Source organism: Engystomops pustulosus, chromosome 11, assembly GCF_040894005.1.
Source record: "Engystomops pustulosus chromosome 11, aEngPut4.maternal, whole genome shotgun sequence".
Lineage (NCBI taxonomy): Eukaryota > Metazoa > Chordata > Amphibia > Anura > Leptodactylidae > Engystomops > Engystomops pustulosus.
The window spans coordinates 7,258,029-7,280,432 of record NC_092421.1 but is presented as its reverse complement, the minus strand read 5'-3'; the positions used below and the strand labels follow the sequence as shown (position 1 = coordinate 7,280,432).

The following is a 22,404-nucleotide window of genomic DNA, read 5'->3' as shown; positions in this document are numbered from 1 at the left end:
CCCCCGAATTGTGGCGCTTGAAAGTTGGCGCGATTGTGCCAAAATCCGATCGTGTGCACCAAAAACCCCAGTTAAATGGCTCAAATCGGAAAAGCAGTGTACAGACCCTTGGTAAATCTGCCCCAATATATGACAAGCTGCTGGCATAATCATAAATTTGAAGTAATTAAAGAGCATCTACCACCAGGATGAAGGATTAATGGAGCCTGGAGCCCCTCAGGCTCATTTGCATACAGTTTTTCATCTTGGTGGCCACCACCTTTCCAGGAAGTGCCAGGGCACTCAACAACTCGGAGAAAACAAAATGATGGAGTGGCCCAACACCAAATAAATTACTTGAATTGACTGATCAACCCAACATTGCATTCAGGCACAAAATGATGACCTTGTAATATCGGATGAGAATGAAGAGGCTGCACTAGCGGTTTGATTGTACCTCGCGGCAGAGAGGGTTGGCGGGAAGCGTTCCTGACGTGCATCTGCACACTACCTAAAGGCTGTGGCAGGTATAGCCCCATCAACACTACCCCAACTGTGGAGCATGGGGGATTGATGACTACACTGCATCAAAAGGAGGGGGGATGGGGTCATGTATTGGGAGATTTTGGCCAACAACCTCCATCCTCCATTAAGAGCATTAAAGTGAACATGTCTACTGAAATCCCTCGACCAGCCTTGTGAAGAGCAATGGCCCCTTCCAATACTTTCAACAAGGGCTGAGGCGCCACAACAGAAAACGTGATTGAGATTTTTGCAAAGAAATTGCATCCTGGGTGTGGACTTTTTAAGAGGACTTTGAAGAGGTTCCACCTGGACATAAGATCAGCTGAAGAACCTTCACTTCCAAGTATCAAGAAGAAGACAATGTGGTCGTTGAGATAAACACATTGGCGCACATTTACTTACCCATCCTGTCGCGATCCCACGGTGCATTGTCCGGAGAGGATTCAGGTCTGCCGCCATTCACTAAGGTCGTGCGTCCAATTTCCTGCATGTGGTCCACCGGAGTTCACCTTCTTCTTCCCGGTGCTTGTAAATGCGTGTCTTGTGACACAATTCTAAATGTTAAATCTTGCGCGTTGTCCAAATCCGACGGGTTGTCTGACGGCTGCCCCCACCCCATTTCTGTTGTGTGCAAGCCGGCGCCAATGCGCCAATATCCAATTGCGTGCGCCAAAATCCCGGGGCAATTCGGCGTAAAACGGAAACGGTTGGGAAACCTGGCGAAAATGCGTTTAGTAAATGAGCCCCAATGTCTCAAAACACTATTGGATTCTTTTTCCATCTGTACTTGAAGAAGGGCATGTGCCCGAAACGCGTATACTCTTTGGATAATAAATTACTCTACCCTATCGGTGGATCTCCTTACTAATAGCGCCGTGCCAGCTACTTTTTGGTTTTTAACCCTCTGCACATTCAATTACCGGTTCTTCACCTCTACTGAAGGACTTTTCCGGCCAGATGATGGGCAGCTATTAGTTCTTTTGGATTACTAATCTACATTAAAGGTGAGCGTATGTCTAGGGAGGGAAGGGGGGTATTAATCTACATACCTTTCCCCGCTAATACATATTCCGTTCACTTGTTTTACAATAATACACAAGGCGTCGTCCTCCTGTTTGCTCCCGTTTCGTTCTCTTATTCCTAGTATACTTTCAGCGGCGTCATGCCATAATGCACAATTTGGAGGTGAAGTTTTGGCTCTTATATAATCTCTGATTATATTTTAGAAAGGGAAGACTCTGCTGATATGATGTCGCATATTTCCTCTTGGTGGTCGGGGAACTATCTGGAGCCACTTTCCTTCTCATATATAGAGAATGAGATTTTTTTAATAAATAGAGTCTATAAAACTCCAGTCATGCTATTTATGGCATTCGGGAAGATTATAATTGTCCTTGATATTATTGGATGTGGGTCTTGCTCATACACAACAATATGGAACAATTTTGGAAAAATGTCCTGATTCTCTTCAAACATGTTTTTTCATATATTTTCACCCCTGGATCCTAGACTATATATACGGGGTCGTATGCCTAACTATTCCCTTAATGACCCGTCCCTATACGGGAATATAAAGCCAGGACAAATATTATTCTACTGCTGGAGTATGGGATGTATTTACAAAGGAATTGCCTGGACTGTGTGAACTAGTTATTCTATATGTCACGGGTGCTCCTGCGATCCCTGCCTAACCTGTAGTATATAGCCAGCCAGCCCCCCAGAAGTATATAGCCAGCCAGCCCCACAGTAGTAATATATTTTAGGGAATATTTTAGGGAACTGTTTTAGTTTCGGATTTTTTTTATGCCGCCAGGTGAGATCACTAAAAAGGGGCCCACTGAGGTTCTGTCGCCCAGGGGCTACTGAAGCCTGGAGCCAACACTGCCTGTAGTATATAGCAAGGCCCCAGTAGTATATAGCCCGCCACCTGTAGTATATAGCTAGCCCCCTGGAGTATATAGCCAGCACCCAGTAGTATGTAGCCTGCCAGCCCCCCCCCCCGTAATATATATTGCTAGCTAGCCCCCAGTAGCATATACACAGCCAGCCCCCAATAGTAAATAGCCAGCCCCCAGTAATAAATAGACAGCCCCCTGTACTCTATAGCAAGCCCCCAGAAGTATAAAGACAGCCTCTTGTAGTATATAATCAACCAGCCCTGTGTAACATATAGCCAGCCAGCCCAATGTAGTATACAGCCAACCAGCCCCCTGTAGTATACAGCCCCATGTAGCATATAGCCAAACAGCCGCCTGTAATATATAGCCAGTCAGCCCCCTGTAGTATATAGCCAGCCAGCCCCCCAGAAGTATATAGCCAGCCAGCCCCACAGTAGTAATATATTTTAGGGAACTGTTTTAGTTTCGGATTTTTTTTATGCCGCCAGGTGAGATCACTAAAAAGGGGCCCACTGAGGTTCTGTCGCCCAGGGGCTACTGAAGCCTGGAGCCAACACTGCCTGTAGTATATAGCAAGGCCCCAGTAGTATATAGCCCGCCACCTGTAGTATATAGCTAGCCCCCTGCAGTATATAGCCAGCCCCCAGTAGTATGTAGCCTGCCAGCCCCCCCCGTAATATATATTGCTAGCTAGCCCCCAGTAGCATATACACAGCCAGCCCCCAATAGTAAATAGCCAGCCCCCAGTAATAAATAGACAGCCCCCTGTACTATATAGCAAGCCCCCAGAAGTATAAGCCAGCCTCTTGTAGTATATAATCTACCAGCCCTGTGTAACATATAGCCAGCCAGCCCAATGTAGTATACAGCCAACCAGCCCCCTGTAGTATACAGCCAGCCCCATGTAGCATATAGCCAAACAGCCGCCTGTAATATATAGCCAGTCAGCCCCCTGTAGTATATAGCCATCCCCCAGTAGTATACAGCCAGCCCCCTGTAGTATATAGCCTGCCAGCTCCAGTAGTAAATAGACAGCCCCCTGTAGTATATAGCCTGCCAGCTCCAGTAGTAAATAGACAGCCAGCCCCCTGTAGTATATAGCCTGCCAGCCCCCTGTAGTATATAGCCTGCCAGACCCCTGTAGTATATAGCAAGCCCCCTGTGGTATACAACCAGCCCATTGTAGTTGATGCCCACGTCCCAGTAGTATATACCCAAGTATATAGCCACGCCCCAGTAGTATATACCCACGTCCCAGTTGTATATAGCCACGCCCCAGTAGTATGTAGCCACTCCCCAGTAGTACACCCCCCACGCCCCGCCCCTTCTACAGAGAAAGTAGCTACTATCCTGCTACATGCACCGCACGCCACAGGCTGACACCGAGGCAGAGGCACGGCCATTGTTTTGGTGGGTTTAGTGACAAGCTAAATTGCCGGTAACACTGCGCATGCGCGTGACGTCACGGCCGGAAGTCGCTGCTTGTGTAATCCGCAAAACACAGACAGGAAACCAGAGCAGTGCCGGAGCGAGTGCGGATAGACGCGTGTTCACACAGGGAGCAGGGGACTGCGGAACAGGTACCGCCGACTGCCAAGTCCTCATTATAATAACGCGCCGAGGCCTTGTGTGTGGAGCGAGATATTACAGGTCACCAGAGGAGAAGACAAGTAACTGAGAGGAGGGCCCGGGATACTCCATCACCTGCACTGATTACATGTCATCATTATGTTACACAACACAAGTCACAGCTCAGTCATAGCTAAAAGAGAACACGTCCGATCACCAGAGGAGAAGACAAGTAACTGACAGGAGGGCCCGGGATACTCCATCACCTGCACTGATTATTACATGTCATCATTATGTTACACAACACAAGTCACAGCTCAGTCATAGCTAAGAGAGAACACGTCCGATCACCAGAGGAGAAGACAAGTAGATGACATGAGAAGATGTATGTGTAAGGCCGGGCCCGGGATACTCCATCACCTGCACTGATTATTACATGTCATCATTATGTTACATCACACACGTCACAGCTCAGTCATAGCTAAAAGAGAACACGTCCGATCACCAGAGGAGAAGACAAGTAGATGACAGGAGAAGATGTATGTGTAAGGCCGGGCCCGGGATACTCCATCACCTGCACTGATTGTCACCACAGAAACATGTTACACAACACAAGTCACAGCTCAGTCATAGCTAAAAGAGAACACGTCCGATCACCAGAGGAGAAGACAGGAGAAGATGTATGTGTAAGGCCGGGCCCGGGATACTCCATCATCTGCACTGATTGTCACCACAGAAACATGTTACACAACACAAGTCACTGCTCAGTCATAGCCAAAAGTCATAGCCAGAATCCACCAGAGAACATGTCTGATCACCCGGGAGGCAGGACATGTCTGATCAGCTGAGAGGCAGGACATGTCTGATCAGCCGAGAGGCAGGACATGTCTGATCAGCCGAGAGGCAGGACATGTCTGATCAGCCGAGAGGCAGGACATGTCTGATCAGCCGAGAGGCAGGACATGTCTGATCAGCCGAGAGGCAGGACATGTCTGATCAGCCGAGAGGCAGGACATGTCTGATCAGCCGAGAGGCAGGACATGTCTGATCAGCCGAGAGGCAGGACATGTCTGATGATCAGCCGAGAGGCAGGACATGTCTGATGATCAGCCGAGAGGCAGGACAGGTCTGATCGTCACCCGGGAGGCAGGACAGGTCTGATCGTCACCCGGGAGGCAGGACAGGTCTGATCGTCACCCGGGAGGCAGGACAGGTCTGATCGTCACCCGGGAGGCAGGACAGGTCTGATCGTCACCCGGGAGGCAGGACAGGTCTGATCGTCACCCGGGAGGCAGGACAGGTCTGATCGTCACCCGGGAGGCAGGACAGGTCTGATCGTCACCCGGGAGGCAGGACAGGTCTGATCGTCACCCGGGAGGCAGGACAGGTCTGATCGTCACCCGGGAGGCAGGACAGGTCTGATCGTCACCCGGGAGGCAGGACATGTCTGATCGTCACCCGGGAGGCAGGACATGTCTGATCGTCACCCGGGAGGCAGGACATGTCTGATCGTCACCCGGGAGGCAGGACAGGTCTGATCGTCACCCGGGAGGCAGGACATGTCTGATCGTCACCCGGGAGGCAGGACATGTCTGATCGTCACCCGGGAGGCAGGACATGTCTGATCGTCACCCGGGAGGCAGGACATGTCTGATCGTCACCCGGGAGGCAGGACATGTCTGATCGTCACCCGGGAGGCAGGACATGTCTGATCAGCCGGGAGGCAGGACATGTCTGATCAGCCGGGAGGCAGGACATGTCTGATCAGCCGGGAGGTAGGACATGTCTGATCAGCCGGGAGGCAGGACAGGTCTGATCGTCACCCGGGAGGCAGGACAGGTCTGATCGTCACCCGGGAGGCAGGACAGGTCTGATCGTCACCCGGGAGGCAGGACAGGTCTGATCGTCACCCGGGAGGCAGGACAGGTCTGATCGTCACCCGGGAGGCAGGACAGGTCTGATCGTCACCCGGGAGGCAGGACAGGTCTGATCGTCACCCGGGAGGCAGGACAGGTCTGATCGTCACCCGGGGCCAAACACTGACACCCACGGATCAGGAAATGCAGCAGCACCCATAGGTTGTCACCCATCTATTCACAGGGAGGATTCCAAATACGCTGCCCCAATTTATTTATGTTACCAAATTCTGGCACAGAACCTGGCGACCCTAATTCATGAATATTGTGAGGGTCCCTGCAGTCAGTATAGATGTTGTGGTAAAACCTTATATCCAGGTATCACCGGTGACATCCATACAGTAATATACTTAGAGATGGAGATCGGAGGAAATGATTAATCACTGGTTGCAGGTCCCAGTGTTGGTGTGGGCAGGCACTTGACAGTAGCGCACCTGCTACAGCAGCAGTTGCCGGCTGAAGCAGTTTCTGCACTATTTATGTGACATCACTAAAGGTCAGTGTATACAGAGGCTGGCAGTGACCGGCTGAGCCGTAGGTGAGTATGTGCTCTCCCCCAGAGCCATTCATGGCAAAAATACCTAAATATGGACAACCCCTGTAATGAAAATATGGATATTAATGATGGTTCCTGTTGATATTTCTGAAACTGTTATTAGTATGTCTGATTCATTCATTCATCCATTCTTAGTTCCGTGAATCTTCATTGATGTTCTTTTTATGTGTACAGGATGCCAGAGGAAACATCTGCCATGGAAGAACCACCACAGGCTTCGGACATGGCGGAGCCACGAGACCAGGACAGCCACGTTACTGCAGAGCCACGAGACCAGGACAGCCACGTTACTGCAGAGCCACAAGAGCAGGACAGCCACGTTACTGCAGGGCCATCAGCCTGTTCAGGCCATTTTAATTTTCCCCAAGCATCCGAAATGGCATCAAGAAGATTACAGTCCATCCTACAGATCGATCGGCATCAGATCCAGGAGGTGGAGACGGCACAACAAGCCTTGGAACTTCAGGGGCTCGGCCTGGCAGTGTATGACCAGGAAGTGTTGGAACGTGGAGTCCTGCAGCAAGTGGATAATGCGATAAATGAGGCCACTAGAGCGTCACGAATCGCTGAAGCAGAGAAAGAACAGCAGGAACTGAAAGATGAGCTGAGGTAAAGTAAATATTTAAAAATACTCATATTAACTCCGTCTGGGGTCGAAACCCTCCTCATACAGACATGGGGTTTGCTGCATATTGCAGAAGACACCCATCGCTAACAACCACATTCTGTGCCAGCGCCGATCGCGGGTGTTAATCCCTTGATTGCTCCTTGAAGCAAAGACATGGCGGTATTTAAATGACGTGATGGTGGAGCGTCAATCGCTATGGATTCTGCGGATTCGTTACAATGTGCCAGTGGGTAAAGATGCCATATACTGGAATATTGTAGTATATGGTAGGAAGGATCAGACTATCTAGGGTTAAAGTAGCCTTAGAACAGTGGTGGCGAACCTATGACACGGGTGCCAGAGGTGACACTCGGAGCCCTCTCTGTGGACTCCCAGGACATCCTCCCCAGCACAGATTTTGACAGGTGTGCTGTGTTCAGCGCTATTTTTCCTGGGCTTTCTGGGATTGCAGGAGGAGTGTGTGGACAGGGCTGGATTATCATTGGAGCTCCTGCCCCAAAATTATTTCTATTCAAAGGGAACCTGGAGAGAAGCTCCAATGATAATCTGAATTCCCCCTCCTTCTTTCTACTGTATTGGTGACCTCAAGCTGCCAATACGATGGAAAGCTGTGGCAGAGCAGGGGGCAATAAGTTGCTGATAGAATTGCTTTGTGATAAATATGGCTGTAGTTGGGGCACTCGGCCTCGAAAAGGTTCACCATCGCTGCCCTAAAGGGTCTAAAAAATAGCCAAATCGCAAACATGTTATCCCCGTGTCCCATAATGCCCGATCTATCAAAAGTGATCGGAAGGTCGCAAATGGTAACAATGAAAACGCACACGGCTCTGAATGAGAAAGTTATTAGAAGATGGCGAAACAATTATTTATTTATTTTTATACACACTGTCGGAAAGTCTAAATATTTCTAATCGCCCCTGGCAGCCAATCACAGTTCCCCTTTAAAATATTCATCAGCACTGGTCAAACGAAAGCTGAGTTGTGATTGGTTTGCGATGGGCAACTAGAAATATTCTGACTTTTCGACCGCTTGATAAATCTGCAACGTTGTTTTAATTTTTGAAAATGTATTAAAACACAATAAAACCTCCTATTATTTTGCTATTCCCGTCATCCTATTGAACCAAATAGTAAAGTAGACATATCATTCGGGGCGCACAGTGAAAAATCGTAAAAAAAAGTGAGGCCACAAGAAAGTGACGCAAATGCGATTTTTCGCCAATTTAACCACATTTGGAATTTTTTTTCTAACTTTTCAGTATGCGGCACAGGATAATTAATAAGGTCGCGGAGAAGTGAAATTTGTTACAGAGTAAATAAGCCTCACGCGGCTCTGTACATGAAAGAAAATAACTTAAACACCTTCACATTGCTGCGTTTTTAAGGGATTCTTTAGGATATAGATATTGATTGACAAGGGTCACACATCTGGGTTCTGCTCGGTACAAAATGAACATTAATCAGGTATTGGCCTAAAAGCTATACAATACAAATTTAGTCTATATACTCTGATACCATGCAATATATATAAAGTTCTGCTTACCTGCAGTCGTGTGTGCAAAGTTGTTACAGTGGAGGAAGGCCGTGAGACGCCATATAATAATAATAATTGTTTATATAGCACCTACAGATTGCACAAGGATGTCAAATTGGTCCCTGTCCCCATGGGGGTCACAATCTAAACAACCTACCAGTATGTTTTGGAGTGTGGGAGGAAACCAGAGGACCCGGAGGAAACCACGCAAACACGGAGAGAACATACAAACTCTTTGCAGATGTTGACCTGGGTGGGATTAGAACCCAGGACTCCAGCGCTGCAAGGCAGAAGTGCCACCCACTCAGCCACTGTGCCGCTCTTACCATATGCATCATCATTGAAACCGTTTAGGCTGTATTCACACTTGAAGTTTCTGGTGCAGATGTTTGTTCAGAAGAACATTGAGCTTAACCGTTTGAGAGCTGCACATAGGACATCCCCCACCAGGACGAAGGATTGTAAACCAAGCACACTGACGTACTGGTGTGTGCACTGCTTCCGCTCTTCTTGTATCCTCTTATGCCCTTGTTTGTAATAAAGGTTTAAAAATGTATGCAAATGAGCCTGAGGGTCTCCAGGCTGCTCGAAGCCCCTGAGGTTCATATTTTTAAAAACCTTTTTTCTGTGATAACATGGTCCCTAGAAGCTAAATGAAGAGCTGATTCTGCCAGAGGGGGCACACACCAGTATGTCAGTGTGCTTGGTTTATAGTCCTTCATCCTGGTGGCAGTTGTCCTTTAACTCTGGGATATTTTGATTTTCACCATTTATAATAGTTTCAAATATTTAGGGAACAGTCAGGACAAATTTTCTATGTTTTTTTTTAATTTTTTTTTTTTTCTTTACAGTTCATGTCTCGCCTCCTTAAGGCAGATCAACAAAATCATCGATCAACTTTCGCCCCAAGCTGCGACATGTAAGGAGATCAGCCGGAAACTGGACTCCGTGAAGCGTCAGAAACACAATAAAGTGAGTAATTATGTCATATGAAATGGGGTGTGTGAGCTGTTATCAGCATTAGGTTCTCTTAGGTCTGTTTTTATGTCTTGTGGAGAACATCTTTCTGCAGCTTTGTCCTGAACTGGTCAATGGAAACCACTGGACGACGCACAAAGTTCACATGAGGTTTATACTAACTGCAGTAGATGTGATGGCAGATTCGTGGTTCTGTTGTCCCCTAAATTGGCTTTGGCTAATCCTCTAACTAGGTTTACACATTGCATCGAAACCTCAATACTTTTTCGATACTTTAAAACTCCGTTTCAATATCTGGGTTTTTGGAATTTTTATGTATTGAATGACTTGCGCAGTTCTGCAGATTCGACTAGTAGTTGCCTGCAGGGGAATCCTCAGAGGAGATGTCAGGAATCCCGTCATAAGGGAAAAATCATGAACTGTTACACAAGCTTGAAGGGGTTTTCTCCTCTCATCTTGGCATTCACATTCAATTTCATTATTCTGCCGTATAGATCTACTTCTTCAATTAGATGTTATTAAAAAAAATGTACCTGGGTGAAGATAATTTCTCATAAATGTAGTGATATGGTCCTTTAGAAACAAGACTGTGCCCTTGGATACGACCACCTCTGCTGGAGGGATGGCACAAAGACACAAAGGTTTTTGTATATGAAATGTCCGGGAGTTACTGCAGGTCCCGCAGCCGTCCTGTGGTAATGATCGCTGAATCCAGGAGGTCAGGCAGGACTCAATAGCGCATGTCTGACCACTGCTGCCAAAATGTGAGGTGGTTGTATCCAAGGAAACCATCTCGTTTCTAAGGGACAACATGGCTACATTTATGAGAAATTATCTTCACACAGGAACATTTTTTTTTAATAACATCCAATTGAAGAAATGTTTATATATGGCAAATGAATTCAATTAAATGTGATTGTCCAAATGGGAAAACCCCTTTAAGGCACTGCTATATAGAGATGTAACTTCTCCATACAATATTTCCATATATATATCTACATTATCCCATTTTTTTTGTGTTTTTTTTTTTAGTGCACATAATTAATACAGTTAAATTGAATTAATAAAAATGTATAAGACACCAAAATAAATGATACATTTTATATGAACATTACCAGGACGACCTTTACAATACATACAATAAACTGTCATTGTGACGGATCGCGTGTGTTTCAAAGGAAACTCGTATGCGATTGGGCTGAGCTCCGCCTCCCCCAGATCTCTGCATGGCGCTTCTATATGCAATGTAAATGCCCATGTGACTGCACCCTAAACATTTTGTGTTATAGCCGCATATCATGTAATATCATACAGTGTCATGATCGTATCACATTCATAATTCTGGTATCGGTGCAGCTGTAAGTCGATTTAAAATCGTATTTTTTAATGCAAATTACCTTCCGAGGCCGCGTAAGCGCCAGGAGCTAAGGCTCATCCACACCCCAGCAGCTTCTCTTCCTCTGCCTCCGGCTGCCTCTGTCCATCCGCGACGCACTATTCACTTTGCCCGCACATGCGCAGTAAATTGAGGCTTCTCTGGAGCCCTGCACATTTGCAGCAGTGCCTCATCCCATTACCGACTTCATCAAAGTCTTGTACAGCAGGAGGTAGAACAAGAGCAGTTACTCTGGGGCGCAGAGTAGCCTTAGCTCTTGCCGCTTGGACAAGCCCCAGTAGCCACCAAAGGTAATTTGCATATAGGAAATAAACTTATGCGCAGAACTCCGGCTTCTCGGATGAGGTCGCGCAGCAAGAGGAGCTGTGCGTCGAAGATCTCACGGTAGGAGGAGCAAAGAGGCTACTGGGGCGTGGAGTAGCCGCAAGGTGTAGCCTCAGCTCCGCCTACTCCCCGCCCCAGTAGCCTCTTTACAAAATTTACATATTAGTGCAATAAAGATTTTAAAAAAGATAGTAGGGGCGTGAGGTTTAGCTCTAAAAAGGTCTATCCTCACTTCCCATACATCCACCTACCACCCGATCTACCTTTATAGGTAGAATCGTGGTGGTCGGTTCCCTTTAAAGAAACATGTTATGGAAGGGGTTTTGCCCATAAAAGAAAATTCTCAAATTTCAATCCCCTAGTGATGTTTACACAATAAAGATCATTTTCAACCCCCTCACTTTACTAATTTTTTTCCGGAGACTGAAAAGTAAGAACATGATGGGGAATGTGTATTCTACACTACGGTTATACAGTGGGAGGGAATTATGCCTCTTGTTTCATATTCAGTCATAAACAGAAGTGGACTTAAAGGGGTTTTCCCATGAAGACAAGTCGGTCCCTATCCCCAGAATAGGGCCTGTGATCAGTGGGGGTCTCAGTGCTGATCTATGCAGATCCATAGAGATGAATGGAGGGGACATGCGCGGCCATCCGTCTTAGGACCCCTCGTTCTCACAATCTGCGGGAGTCTCAGCACTAAGACCCCCACTGATCAGCACGTTATGCCCTATCCTATGGATAAGGCCTAACTTGTCTTTGTGGGAAAACCCCTTTAAAGGAAACCTACCAGTTAGAATGGCCGGGGTAAGCTGTAGACACCGAGCACCAGCTCAGGGTGAGCTCAGGGTGAGCTGGTGCCGGCACTTACTTTCGTTAGTGTTATAAACCGCGGTATCGCGGTTTTAACACTTTTTAAACTTTAGAGCAGAAGGGGCTTCGGCGCTGCGCGCAACATCTCTGCTCTTTCCTATGCAGGCGCGTGCACGATCGTGCGGACGCAGCGCCGAAGCCTCTTCTGCTCTAAAGTGATACCACTAATGAAAGTAAGTGCCGGCACTAGCTCACCCTGAGCTCACCCTGAGCTGGTGCTCGGTACTTACAGCTTACCCCTACCATTCTAAATGGTAGGTTTCCTTTAAGTACAGTGCGGCTCCTGACAAAGTTGTCACAACACTGTAATCCGTTTTGTAATGTCACCAGTTTAATTGAGATGCAGAAAATGACTTGGGTAAATGTATCAATCATTCGCCTTGAAAAAACTCACCTTGCGCTACGTTTATCAAGTGTTGTAGACATTTACTAGTACGACAAAGGGTCAGCTATTAAATGGTACAAAGTACAACTCAAAGTAAGGCGTCAACGGCGACAATGAATCTGGCAGAGCAGAAGACGAGTGTCATTTAGCACTGGCCTAATGTGTGATAAGTCTCCCCCACTGTGCAGATAAGAGGAGTAACTTCAAAGCAAAACCATTCACAAAAAAAATGTAATGTTGTGGATTATAAAAGCCTCAAAAAATTGATTGTAGTTCATATCAGATACAGGCGGTCCCCTACTTAAGGACACCCAACCTACAGACAACCCCTAGTTAACCTCTGCCCCCTGTGACCTCTGGTGACCTCTCTGGATACATCACTATAGTCTCAGCTGTAAGGTGTCTGTAATAAAGCTTTACTGATAATCCTTTGTCCCATTACAGAAAAAAAATGTTAAACTTTGATTGTCACTGGAGCAAAATAAATTTTCTTGTCTGGATCTACAATTATAAAATATACAGTTTTGACTTGCATACAAATTCAACCTAAGAACAAACCTCCGCACCCCATCTTGTATGTAACCTGGGGACTGTCTGTACATATGGACAAAATCTTTGAAACTGTCTTTATCAGAGATCCCTAGTATTCGGGCAGCCAGTCATTGGTTCCTCAGAAGTCCAACCGTTTACCTTTCAATAAGAATCCTATGGATGTTTCCTGGATGATCGCAGACAATTTAGCATCAGGAGCGCCTCTCATGTGCCCACCGGGCTTATCTACCTTTATAGATAGAAAATAAGTTGAGTTCTGACACTTTAGATGGAGAACCAGGTGCAGGCTTCTGGATTCTGACCATGGTCCACTAGTTGAGAAGCGCTATCCAAGGATATTTAAAGGGGTGTTCCAGGAATCAGCATAATTCATATACAAATGGGTCAGTAAAATAGAAGCTAATGTGTAATTAGTTGTTATTTAAAATGTTGCTCCCCTTAGCAGGAAAATGCTGTGGCATAGACTGTGATGGAGAATTACAATGCTCCCGGCCCTTTAATCAGTCCGTTATTTTCCTCCGCACGGAGAAGACACAGGACAGAAGATGCCGCTGGTCACATGTCCACATCACATGTCCTGCAGCTGCCTGGGCAGGTCATGTGATCACCACTCTGGCTGTAGTCGGTTGCAGTGCATCCAGTATGGCCGGTGTGGTGATGGCAGTTACACATCATTACTATGGTAACAGAGCAGGAAAACCTGTTAGATCATTGCTAGGAGCAGAGCATAAGAGGGAGGAGGAGTTACTGAAAGGATCATGGGACTTGTAGTTTCCACTGGCGGCCATCTTGGTGATAACTCCACCTACTTTAGAGAGGCCATAAAATATTGTGTATCATAATATGAATATAAACTATTTGCGCTCCATTTTGTGACTAATGACATTGAGTTTTGTTATATTTATTTATATTATTATTGGTATTTTGTATCAGACTTTCATATTCCTGGAATACCCCTTTAAGTTATATCTTTATTTCCTCTGAAATTCATTCACTCACTTATTGATGTTTTTTTTTTGGGGGGGGGATTTTTGCTTCTTCAGGAACAACAACTTAAAAAAATAAGAGCTAAAAAGAGACGCCTGAGAGCAGAATTGGGCATCAGCCTGGAGGAGAGCGATGCAGAACAGGAGCAGACGGATCACCCTGAAGAAGGTGAGCGCCGGACATTATACATCCGTCTCTTCCATGAATACTTGTCATCATTGTCTATTATCCAGTGGTAACAACATATCCATCTGGTTGTGTGTTTATTCCTCAGATGTCCTGCCATCCTCTCTGGGCAGTATGCTGATGCCATCCCAGGAGAATGAGTGGGAGGAGCTCATCCGCACGGGGCACATGACGCCCTTCGGTACCAAGGTCCCCCCAAAAGAGGAACGCAAGCCGAGAAAACTAATGCTCAACGACAGTTCAGATTTTGAGAAATATCTTTCTGAACAAGCGCAAATGGCGGCACAAAGAAAACGTCCCTTTACCTCTAAAAAGGGTAAAAAAGGCGGAGCCAAACCAGAAGCGAAGAATAACGAGAGATCCGTGAAATCAGAGCATAAAGCAACTTCTATTCCATCTGCCGAGAAGAGGTTAAAGGAAAGGATGAAAAAACTACAAAGCAAAGCGCGGCACACGCCGTACAGTACGGGAATCCCACGGAAAAAAACGGATGACTTCTCCACGCAGGAGAGTCGGGGAGATGATAGCGAAGGATCCCAATATTCACCAGATGAAAGAGGAGAAAGCACGGAGGAGGACGAGGAGGACGAGCCGTCACGTGACAGTCCAGGCTCCGACTATGAGCTAAAACCTCTGCAGAGGAAAAGAGTGCGCAAAAGACCACGACATGAAGGAATGGACCCAGAATTCCTCCCAAGTTCTGGTGAAGACGAAGCTCCTCGCTCCTCAAAGAACAAACGCTGCAGAGATGATGGGGATGTCAAGATCTTCAAGCATCGGATGAGGTAAGTCGTCTTCTGGGACTGTATTGCACACGGCATTGAGATCGATCAAAATATAATAATGAGCCCCATAACGGAAAATAGCGCCCAAATGTCCGAAACTCCACCTTTTTTTTTTTTTTTTTTTTTTGATTTTTTGCCACGTAGTGTTTTCAAGATTTCAGGGGGCATCCCACAGAGTGCTGATTGTTTTGCTTTTCCAGAGAAAAAGTCACCTTGTCCTGCAAATAATAGCATCCGGCACAACATCGTGCACCAAAGTATGAGAAAGTTATTAGCACCGGAAAATGGCAAACTGAAGATTTTTTAATTTTTTGTACGCGAAGGTTTTATTTTTTTTGTAAAGAAGGGGGTTTTTTTTGTACAGTTGGTTTTATTTTTTAAAATGTATTAAAATACAATAAACTACTATATAAATTTGGCATCGATGTGATCGTCACGACCCTAAAGAATAAAAGAGACGTTTCATCTGCGGTGCACAGCGAAAGGCGTAAGAACCAAGCCCACAAGAAGATGGCGCACAAATGCATTTTTACACCAGTTTCACTGCATTTCAAAGCATTTTTTGGCCACTTTCCACGGAATATTAAGTAGTTTGTTATGCAGAATATTCACGCACAGCTCTTTTTTGAAGGTGGGGGGGGGACACACATAAAAAAGGGCCTGGTCGTTAAGGGGTTAATGAGGCAAATTTATCACAAAGCTTGCTGGGAATTTTGTAAGTATCATTAAGTATTTGTATGCAGAAAGCAAAAATGTTTGGGTGCCCGAGGCTCCTATTTTGGAAATATTTTGTGTACATCTTGTAGCTTTATGATGGGATCAAATCCTGACCCCAAACTTACATGAAGGAACAGGAAAGATGTTCTTGGTTTTTCTTCAGACAATACCATAAGGAGCGAGCGAAGGAGCCGGAGGAGTCTGAGGACAGCGATGTGGAGTTTGATGAAGGTTTCTCCATCCCGGGATCCCTCTGGAAAAAGCTGTATAAGTAAGTGGCAATCGCTCAGTGATCTCTAAGTGTTTCCTTCATGAGATGATTTAGAATAATAAGAATACAGGCGGTCCTCTACTTAAGAACACTCGACTTACATACGACCCCTAGTTACAGACGGACCTCTGGATGTTGGTAATTTATTGTACTTTAGTCCTAAGCTACAATAATCAGCTGTAACAGTTATCACAGGCGTCTGTAATGAAGATTTATTCTTATTCCTGATTCTTAGGACAACCCAACATTTTTAAAATCCAATTGTCAGAGAGACCAAAAAAGTTCTGGCTGGGGTTACAATTATAAAATATACAGTTCCGACTTACATACAAATTCAACTTAAGAACAAACCTACAGACCCAATCTTGTATGTAACCCGGGGACTGCCTGTAATAATGTATCGCTAGGGCAGTGATGGAGAACCTTTTGGAGACAGAGTGCCCAAACTACAACCAAATCCCTCTTATATGTCACAAAGTGCCATCATGACAATGTAAGCAGTGACTTATTGATCCCTGCTGTAGCACAGGTTTTAATCGTGTTGGTGTCCTGAGTTCACCAATGCAATAGAAAGATGATGGAGAAATTTGGATTGTAGCTTCCCTCCAGGGTGCCCTGAAGAGGAAGGATCAGGGGACCCAGAGCAGGAGCTCCAGTGACAATCCATCTCTATCCGCACCTTCTCGCTCCTCCTGTAGTCCTGGCAGCCAAGGATGTTGCTAGATGGCGCTGAGCACGTCTTGGGCTGTATTGGACACAGGAGGAAGCCCTGAGTCCTATCTGGGAAAATCTGTATTGGGGTGACGGCCTGGGTGCCCACAGAAAGGGCTCAGAGTGCCACCTCTGGCACCCGTGCCATAGGTTCGCCACCACTGCACTAGGGTTTCTGTATTCATAGACCCAGGATCAGCCCTTCGGTCGGGGGTGACCGGCGCTCACAGCATATTAGTCCCTGGTTTTCAATGCGAATTGTCACAAATATATTAAATTACTTTTAAGAAATAATTTCTAGACTTTTCCTCTCCTGTACCCCCCCAAGGCTCGGACAAAATTACGAGTTTGCTCTGGACACAAGTGTCAGGTCTTATTGTTGTTGTTTATTTGCTGTCACATTGTGACTGATGAAGGCTTCCTGTTCCGTTTTTTGTGATGCATATTATGAGCTCTTCTATCAGAGAAGCAATATGGCGGCTCAGTCTATATGTATTTTACATGGATGGAGAGATCAGGGTCCGTTCTAACCACCTGCATTCTCAAGATGACGTGGGACCCTGATATTTATAACCAATCACTTGAATGAATACCTAAGATGATTACCGTATTTTTCGCACTATAAAGCACACAAAAAATCCTTCGATTTTCTCATATATTAAAGGTGCACCTTATAGTCCGGTACATTTTATATGAACCGTACTTACAGACAACAGTTGCCTTGTACTGTGCACAGGTCTGCCACCTGCTGGTCATTCATCCTTATAATCAGGTGCGCCTTATAGTCCGGTGCGCCTTATATATGAACCGTACTTACAGACAACAGCTGCCTTGTACTGTGCACAGGTCTGCCACCTGCTGGTCATTCATCCTTATAATCAGGTGCGCTTTATAATCCGGTGCGCGTTATATATGAACCGTACTTACAGACAACAGCTGCCTTGTACTGTGCACAGGTCTGCCACCTGCTGGTCATTCATCCTTATAATCCGGTGCGCCTTATAGTCCAGTGCGCCTTATATATGAACCATACTTACAGACAACAGCTGCCTTGTACTGTGCACACGTCTGCCACCTGCTGGTCATTCATCCTTATAATCCGGTGCGCCTTGTATATGAACCGTACTTACAGACAACAGCTGCCTTGTACTGTGCACAGGTCTGCCACCTGCTGGTCATTCAGCCTTATAATCAGGTGCGCCTTATAGTCCAGTGCGCCTTATATATGAACCTTACTTACAGACAACAGCTGCCTTGTACTGTGCACAGGTCTGCCACCTGCTGGTCATTCATCCTTATAATCCGGTGCGCCTTATATAAGAACCGTACTTACAGACAACAGCTGCCTTGTACTGTGCACAGGTCTGCCACCTGCTGGTCATTCATCCTTATAATCAGGTGCGCCTTATATATGAACCGTACTTACAGACAACAGCTGCCTTGTACTGTGCACAGGTCTGCCACCTGCTGGTCATTCATCCTTATAATCCGGTGCGCCTTATATATGAACCTAGATGTTTTAGCAGGAATTTATTGATTGTGCGCCTTATAATCCGAAAAATACGGAATATATCACGACAGTTGGTGAGAATAGAAAAACATACTTAACCTGTAATGTTCGGTCTGCTCCAGGCTGGTCATGTGACTCTCTCCGGCCAATGGTTGGCCGCCTCCAGACCACGTCCATTTTCCAGGGGAAGTCACTTTTATTGTCCCCGGTTCTCTCCTCTTAGAAGTGAATGTGATTGAGGCCTTACACAGGCCTGCAGATACCGTCACGTGACATACATGTACCATAAAGAGCCAGCTGTCTGCCCATAAATAGCCCGATAACTGTGAGAGCGAATATTCCAGAAGGTCTTCCTAGATTGCAGCATTGTTTATTAATGGTTAGCACATGTTTTATTCATCCTATAATTTACCATCCCGCTTCTTTATCTGTCCTCTGATAACTTCATGCGCTGCAGCAATGGTTTCTACTCGGCTGGATCTGCAGGACTATTCCTCCAAAGATTCTGATTATCAGTCATTTCTATAGAATGGACTGCGAATGGAAAATTGGGTTAAAAAGAATATTTGGAGTCACCGATTTTGATCTACTGCCCCAAATATTCCCTGCACAATGGGATTGGCTGTACACGTAATATTATTTCATACAGGGGCTTCCAGGGTCATCCAATGCCACTTGGCATTAGAGAAATTAAGGAAAATGTTGAGATCCAAAATCTCTAAAAGCAAATTGGTAGGAGCCCCAGTGGTCAGACTGTAATGTGATAGTTGTACCATATTGTGCGGATATGGTAATAAGTTTAAAGGGGTTTTCCCATCAGGGCATTTACATTTAATTGAATTCATTTGCCATACATAAACATTTCTTCAATTGGATGTTATTTAAAAAAAATTTCCTGTGTGAAGATAATTTCTCATAAATGTAGTCATATGGTCCCTTAGAAACAAGACTGCGTCCTTGGATACGACCACCACTGCCGGAGGGATTGCACAAAGACACAAAAGGTTTTTGTATATGAAATGTCTGGGAGTTACTGCAGGTCCCGCAGCCGTCCTGTGGTAATGATCGCTGAATCCAGGAGGTCAGGCAGGACTCAATAGCGCATGTCTGGCCACCGCTGCCAAAATGTGAGGTGGTCGTATCCAAGGAAGCTCTCTCATTTCTAAGGGACAACATCACTACATTTATGAGAAATTATCTTCACACAGGAACATTTTTTTTAATAACATCCAATAGAAGAAATGTTTACATATGGCAAATGAATTCAATTAAATGTAAATGCCCAGATGGGAAAACCCTTTTAAGGGAAGCTGTCCTCCATTGTGAACTTGATAAACATGCTGACAGATTTGGGTGTGAGCCCTAGAGCCATGTGGCTACACCTCGATAATGTTGTGCTATTAGCACCGTGCCGCGAGCATGATCCAACCTGAGTGCCCTTTCACAGATTGTAACTGCATTTTTCACAGTCCTGCTGCTACAACCATACACAAAGGTCAATTCCATTCAAGTCCATCCAAGCATTTGTAAGGGAGATGCATGTTACTACTGGTGCGCTTTTCTGTTGTTGACACTTTGTCACTTTGTTTCCTTTCATCCACAGGTACCAGCAGACAGGTGTGCGGTGGCTGTGGGAGCTTCATTGCCAACAGGCAGGCGGCATTTTGGGAGATGAAATGGGATTGGGCAAAACCATCCAGATAATTGCCTTCCTGGCCGGCCTGAGCTCCAGCAGGATGAGGACACGAGGCTCTGATTACAGGCAAGTGGCAGCGCTGTAGCCTGGCAGTCTGAGGCGGCCATGAATATTTCATCAGCGTTATTACAGAGAGGGCGGGCCTGCTGAATTATTCACCGCATTTCAATTAGATGGCTCCTTTAATTCGCTTACTGGGGGGGGGGGGGTTGCTTTAAAGTCCGTTTATGACAGGGAGGGGAATTGCAGGGCACAGGAAATTAAAGAGCTCACACTAGTAATGAAGTCTTGGCTCGCGCTGTGTCTGCGTCTTCCCACTGACTGCTCACTACCTGCTCTGGTAACAGAGCTGTGGCCATGTCATGGGCCAAGGAAATATTAATATATTGGAGAAAGTATGGAATGAATAATATATCTAATTCTGGCTACTGAAAAAAAAAAATCTTTTAACCCACATTTTTCCAAGGTTTTTTTTTTTTTGCTGATCCTAAAATCTTCGGAGGGCTTTACTGACTCTTCTTTTAACAAATGTCGCCCAATTTCGTTGCTAATTTCATATAAATTGTACTATTATTTCATAGATATTAGAGAGAACTTGGCCCATTTTGGCAGAAGTTGCCAATTTCACCAGGACCAGACAACTATCTTAAAGGGATTGTCGTTTTTTTTTTACATGATGACAGGTTCCACAGCCTCTCACATATGGATTCTGGTATCAATATCATATCTGGTACCTCGCCAGCACCAGGAAGGAATGTTTAGAATGAACATGCCAGAGGCTAATGGAACCTGTCATCAATGTGAAAATGAGCTTCCTGATGACAGGTTCCCTTAAAGGAAAACTACCACCAGGATCAAAGGTTGTAAACCAAGCACACTGATGTACTGGTGTGTGTCCCCTCTGACAGAATCTGCTCTTCTTTTAGCTTCTTATTCCCTTGTTTGTTTGTTTGTTTGGTTTTTTTTTGTTTTTAAAGGCTTTTAAAATTATGCAAATGAGCCTGCGGGGCTTCAGACTCTCATAGGTGTTTAATGGAACCCGAAGCCCCTCGAGCTCATTTGCATAATTTTAAAAGCCTTTTTTGATATAAAACAACGGTATAAGTAGCTAAAAGAAGAGCAGATCCTGCCAGAGGGGACACACACCAGTATGTCAGTGTGCTTGGTTTACAACCTTTGATCCTGGTGGTAGATGTCCTTTAAAGTGTCTTTTGACGCTTCCCAGTTAAAGGATTGGGCATGCTGATTTTTTTTTTTTTTTAATGTCCATTTGTGTGGCATCAGCACAATTAATTTTTGTCTGGATCGAGGGCCAACGTTTGTTTATTTTGGGCGTTTTTTAAAAATTTAAACAATCAAGTCAAAAGACTGGAACTAGAACCACTAATGCTACATAAACCTAGACTGCATTAACTATATGTATCATTTATAAATCTATATATTCTTTTCTAGATATGAGGGTTTGGGTCCCAGCATCATTGTGTGTCCAGCCACGGTCATGCACCAATGGGTGAAGGAGTTTCATACTTGGTGGCCAAAACTCCGCGTCGCTATTCTTCATGATACTGGGAGCTTTGTTGGTAAAAAGGTGAGAAGTAACGTTATTTCTTAGATATTTCCGTACTTATGGATTCTACTTTTTTTAAGCTTGTGTCTTTTTTCAACCGTATAAACCATGAAGTTAAACCAAAGAAAAGAAGGGATTGGATGAGGAAGGGATTTAGGGGAAACAGTTCTATATAACAACCATCAATGTTATTTAGGTGTAAAAAGGCATCTAGACCCTTCTTGAAGCTCTCTGCAACTTTGTTGCAGTTTTTTTTTAGATGTTTTTCTAAATAAATTAGAATTAATTATTAGCATATTTTTCGGAACAATAAGGCGCACCATCAACAAAAATGCCTGTATAAGGCGCACCTGATTATAAGGATGAATGACTAGCAGGGGGCAGACCTGTGCACAGTACAAGGCAGCTGTTGTCTGTAAGTACGGTTCATATATAAGGCGCACCGGACCATAAGGCGCACCTGATTATAAGGATGAATGACCAGCAGGTGGCAGACCTGTGCACAGTACAAGGCAGCTGTTGTCTGTAAGTACGGTTCATATATAAGGCGCACCGGACCATAAGGCGCACCTGATTATAAGGATGAATGACCAGCAGGTGGCAGACCTGTGCACAGTACAAGGCAGCTGTTGTCTGTAAGTACGGTTCATATATAAGGCGCACCGGATTATAAGGCGCACCTGATTATAAGGATGAATGACCAGCAGGTGGCAGACCTGTGCACAGTACAAGGCAGCTGTTGTCTGTAAGTACAGGCAGTCCCCGGGTTACGTACAGGATAGGTTTTGTAGGTTTGTTCTTAAGTTGAATTTGTATGCAAGTCAGAACTGTATATTTTATTATTGTAACCCCAGCCAGAAC

General features: G+C 45.3%; 1 protein-coding gene across 2 annotated transcripts in view; it reads left to right on the top strand.

The window, feature by feature from the left end:
• Nucleotides 1–3,729: 3,729 nt before the first annotated feature.
• ERCC6 (ERCC excision repair 6, chromatin remodeling factor) overlaps nt 3,730–22,404 on the top strand; it is a 43,623-nt gene continuing 24,948 nt past the window's right edge. The window contains exons 1-8 of one of the 2 annotated variants that reach the window (XM_072129298.1): nt 3,730–3,812; nt 6,618–7,052; nt 9,457–9,577; nt 14,157–14,268; nt 14,375–15,071; nt 15,952–16,059; nt 19,884–20,042; nt 21,429–21,564. In XM_072129298.1, the coding sequence (XP_071985399.1) occupies nt 3,760–3,812; nt 6,618–7,052; nt 9,457–9,577; nt 14,157–14,268; nt 14,375–15,071; nt 15,952–16,059; nt 19,884–20,042; nt 21,429–21,564 (1,821 nt within the window). In that variant the 5' untranslated portion in view covers nt 3,730–3,759. Of the gene's footprint in view, nt 3,813–3,864; nt 3,983–6,617; nt 7,053–9,456; nt 9,578–14,156; nt 14,269–14,374; nt 15,072–15,951; nt 16,060–19,883; nt 20,043–21,428; nt 21,565–22,404 lie in introns of those variants that run through there. The other variant, XM_072129299.1, reaches the window with a different exon arrangement.